Raw genomic sequence first — 3749 nt, forward strand, 5'->3', positions numbered from 1 at the left:
AATGTGGAACATTTCATTTGGAAAGTTGATGTTCTTTTAATTATTTCTTTCCCTGAAGCTGGTCCAGTTGTCTGCCACCACCCTGCTGTACCAAAAAGGTTAGGAACCCGTCTCTAGGACCTGATTCATCCCTCTACTCTCCCCCCGTCCTACTCTCCCCCACTTCACCCCATCTCCCCAAGTTTTCTTTCTCTTGTGTTTTTTCCCCTCAAAATCTAGCTTCCTTCCTGATCCCACTATCCGAAGATAATTTACCCCCTAATGGAACATAGCCTGTGTGTAAACATTGACTCACTAAATATAAAAATAATTGTGAATGGTAAAATTCTGTATATAACATGTCATGTTACTTTGTAATTTTTCCTAGGGCTGGCCCTATATGCTTCATATGTATAAATTATCTTTTGTGTTTATGAAGGTGATTGATCGTATCAGACAGTCTCAACCCATTTTCTCTTCTAGACCCCCATAGTGATGACTTATTGTGATTAGGTTTATAAGCAAATAGCCCTGCTCTCCTAACAGAGAGGAAGATAAATGTGTTCTTTCTCCTCCCCATCTAGTCTCCTCACTCTGCCTTGCCCTATTCCTCTCTGTTCCCCCTCTCTCCCACCCTAGTCCCCCTCCTCATTTCCCTTGTTCCTTCTCCTCTCTTATTCTCATTCCCCTCCCCACTTTCTCTCTCATTCTGTAGTAATTAATTACTAAACAGTTTTTTGCCTACCTTTTAATGTTAGCTTCTTGGCCAGCTTAATATTGAGAACTGTTTTCATTTCTCTATATGAAGTTGGGTCTAAAATAGCTCATCCTGGATCAGAATGTTAAGTAGTTTTCTTCTAAATAAAACAGATTCATCATAATCCTAATTTAGTGATATTCCTTATGCTTTAGTTGACAAAGAGATGATGCAAAGAATAAGGGAGAAATCTATTTTACAAGCACAAGAAAGGGCAAAAGAAGCTACAGAAGCAAAAGCTTCAGCAAGGCGGGAAGATCAAAAATATACACTAAATGTCATGATGAAGGTAAGTTGCAGATTGATAGGAAGTCCTCTAATTAAAGAGATGATAGTAAACTATGTAAGCACAAGTAGCTCCAACCTCTGTACTTCCTCATCTTTTTGTTCATACTTTGGTTATAGGGCCTACTGTGTTATATAGGCTACTACAACTTACATGTGTTTCTAAAAATCTATAAAAGTCAAGGGTATAATTATTGAATAATAGATTTACTTCTGTCAGGGAGAATTTTCTATTTCCAGGGGAGTCAAAAATGTTAAGGTTCTATGGTATAAGTGTTTTATTTCTTTCTTGAGCTTGGAATAATTGACAAAATTATTTAAAATAAAATCATAGATTAAATGCAAAATATTGACAAATATCGATTTAACTATTGAGGATTTCCATTTATAGCTTTCATCAGCAATATTTTTTTGAGATATAATTCACATACCATACAATTTACTCATTTCAAGCTTATAATTCAGTGATTTTTAGTATATTTAGAGCTGTGCAACTATTACTACAATGAATTTTAGAACATTTACAATACCCCAAAAAGAAACTCCATGCCCATGAGCAGCCACTTTTCATTCCTCTCATCCCCTATCCCTAGGAAACCACTAATCTACTTTCCTATCTCTATAGATTTACCTATTCTAATTTTTACAAGTAATTTCTTATCTGAAGTTCTTATTTTGACATCTCGAAGTGATTAAGGAATCTATAACATTATAGATTATCTCATCAAGAGCTCTGTGAACCCATGACTTCTTTTGCCTTTGGATCACTAGTATTTTTATAATCAACAGTTCTTAATTCCAAAGATTCTCCCGCTTCTTATATCACTTTTACTTGACTTTTAAATATGGCTCGTGGTTATATGCTTTGTCTTCTACTTAATTGAACATGTGGTCAGCTGACCAAAGATTCCTACTTTCAGTATACACGATGAGTTCCAGCTTTTCTTTTTTTAAAAAATTAATTAACTAATTTAATTGAAGAAATGATTTAATTTTTCTCCCATCTACCTCCCCCATCCTTTCTGCCAACTTTTCTTGATTGAATTATCACTGCTGTCAGCCTTTTGACTTTAGCATTTTCCCAAATTTTAAAAAATAAAAGTAAGATAATTTAAAATTTGTGGCAACAAATATTTACTGAACTAATAAGACAATTAAATAATGGCACACATACTGCTGTTTGGAATATTTAACAAAACTGAACAGTTGATTGGCAGGCAGTACCACGAGGCTATTCCTTGAAGTTATTAATCTACTGATATATGAAAGCCTGACTTTGGTATTTGGAAAGGTGGTTTAGGGGCATTAATATATGAAATATGAAGCTGTAGGTTATATTAAATTGAAGAGAATCTGTGAAAGCCTATAGCCTATACTACAAATGATCCATTTTATCTTTTTCCTTCAGGCATGTTGAGAGTTGGGACTATATTTTCTTTCATTCTTATAGCCCTTGCCAAGTAAATAGCAGGTGCTCAAGTATTTGAATGAATTAATGTGAAAACATTGCCCCAGTACCCTTTAACCATAGCAAAATTTTATTTCGGTGGATAAATGAAGCTATTTTTACTTTGTCCAATTTTGGACACCATTCAGAAAAGAACTGATGGTCCAATAAGAGGAGATGAAGAGGTGTGACAACAAAAGGCAACCTGTAATTAGCTTAAACCATAAATTAGCTTAAAATTTGAATTACATCTACCAAAAAATAATAGTTTTTAAGTAGTAACCTTTTAAAAATAATGAGCAGGAGTAGTGCTAAGGCTTGCTTGCTATGTCACTTAACTATACTGTATTAGCTTCATTGGGCAACCATAACACAATACCACAGACTGGATGGCTTACAAAACAGACATTTTTTCACAGTTCTAGAGTCTAGAAGTCTCAGATTAAGGTTTAGCAGGGTTGGATTCTGATGAGGATTCTGTTCCTGGCTTGCAATATGGAGAGCGAGCGAGCGAGCGAGCGAGAGCGCATGCATGTCCAGATCTTCTTATTAGGACACTAATCATGTTGTATCAGGGCCCTACCCTTAATGACCTTGCATTTAACCTTAATTACTTCCTCAGATGCCCATTTCCAAATATAGGAGGTAGAACTTTTGTATTTTTAAGCTGGAAGGACTCTGATCGCTGGGGTGGGGGGCGGTAAGGCTTCAACACAAAAACATTTCGGGGGTACACAAACATTCAGTCAATAACACTGTGTAGTAAACTATCCAAGATTTAGTGGCCTAAACCCACAAACATTTATTTCTCAAGATTCTGTGTGGTTGTCGGGCAGTTCTTGTGTTCTGGGGCTGGCTTGGTCGTGGCTGTATCAACTAAGATGGCCTCACTCACATGTCTGGAACCTTGCCTGGGAGAACTGGAGCCTTTCTCTATGTAGTATTTCATCCTCCAGAAGGCTAGCCAAGACTTCTTTACTTCAGAGTCAAAGCCCCTGGTAGTAAGAAAGGGAAAGCCCTCATGCATGAGCACTTTTAAAGCCTCCGCTATATCCTGTTTACTTGCTAATATGTTTACTGTATCAACTTCATTCATTTAATAGACATTCATTGAATACTCTGAAAGTTGCTGAGACACAGCTGAACAAGTCAGTCTTCACTTCCAATTTACTCATAGTCTCTAGAGAGTGACAGACAATGAAAAGCAAAGATTATACCACAGTATGCATAAAGTGTCATGGGAAGATAAAGAGAAAACACTGGTAAAAGGTTGGTATCTTA

General features: G+C 36.3%; 1 protein-coding gene across 4 annotated transcripts in view; it reads left to right on the plus strand.

Moving 5' to 3' along the window:
• DNAAF4 (dynein axonemal assembly factor 4) overlaps window positions 1-3749 on the plus strand; it is a 36178-nt gene that overhangs the window by 5019 nt on the left and 27410 nt on the right. For 3 of the 4 annotated variants that reach the window (XM_011363451.2, XM_011363452.2, XM_011363454.2), the window contains exon 3: window positions 892-1025. The exons of the other annotated variant lie outside the window; for it this stretch is intronic. In XM_011363451.2, the coding sequence (XP_011361753.1) occupies window positions 892-1025 (134 nt within the window). The remainder of the gene's footprint in view (window positions 1-891; window positions 1026-3749) is intronic. 4 annotated transcript variants of the gene reach the window in all.

This window comes from Pteropus vampyrus, unplaced genomic scaffold, assembly GCF_000151845.1.
Source record: "Pteropus vampyrus isolate Shadow unplaced genomic scaffold, Pvam_2.0 Scaffold85, whole genome shotgun sequence".
In the NCBI taxonomy this organism is placed as follows: Eukaryota; Metazoa; Chordata; class Mammalia; order Chiroptera; family Pteropodidae; genus Pteropus; species Pteropus vampyrus.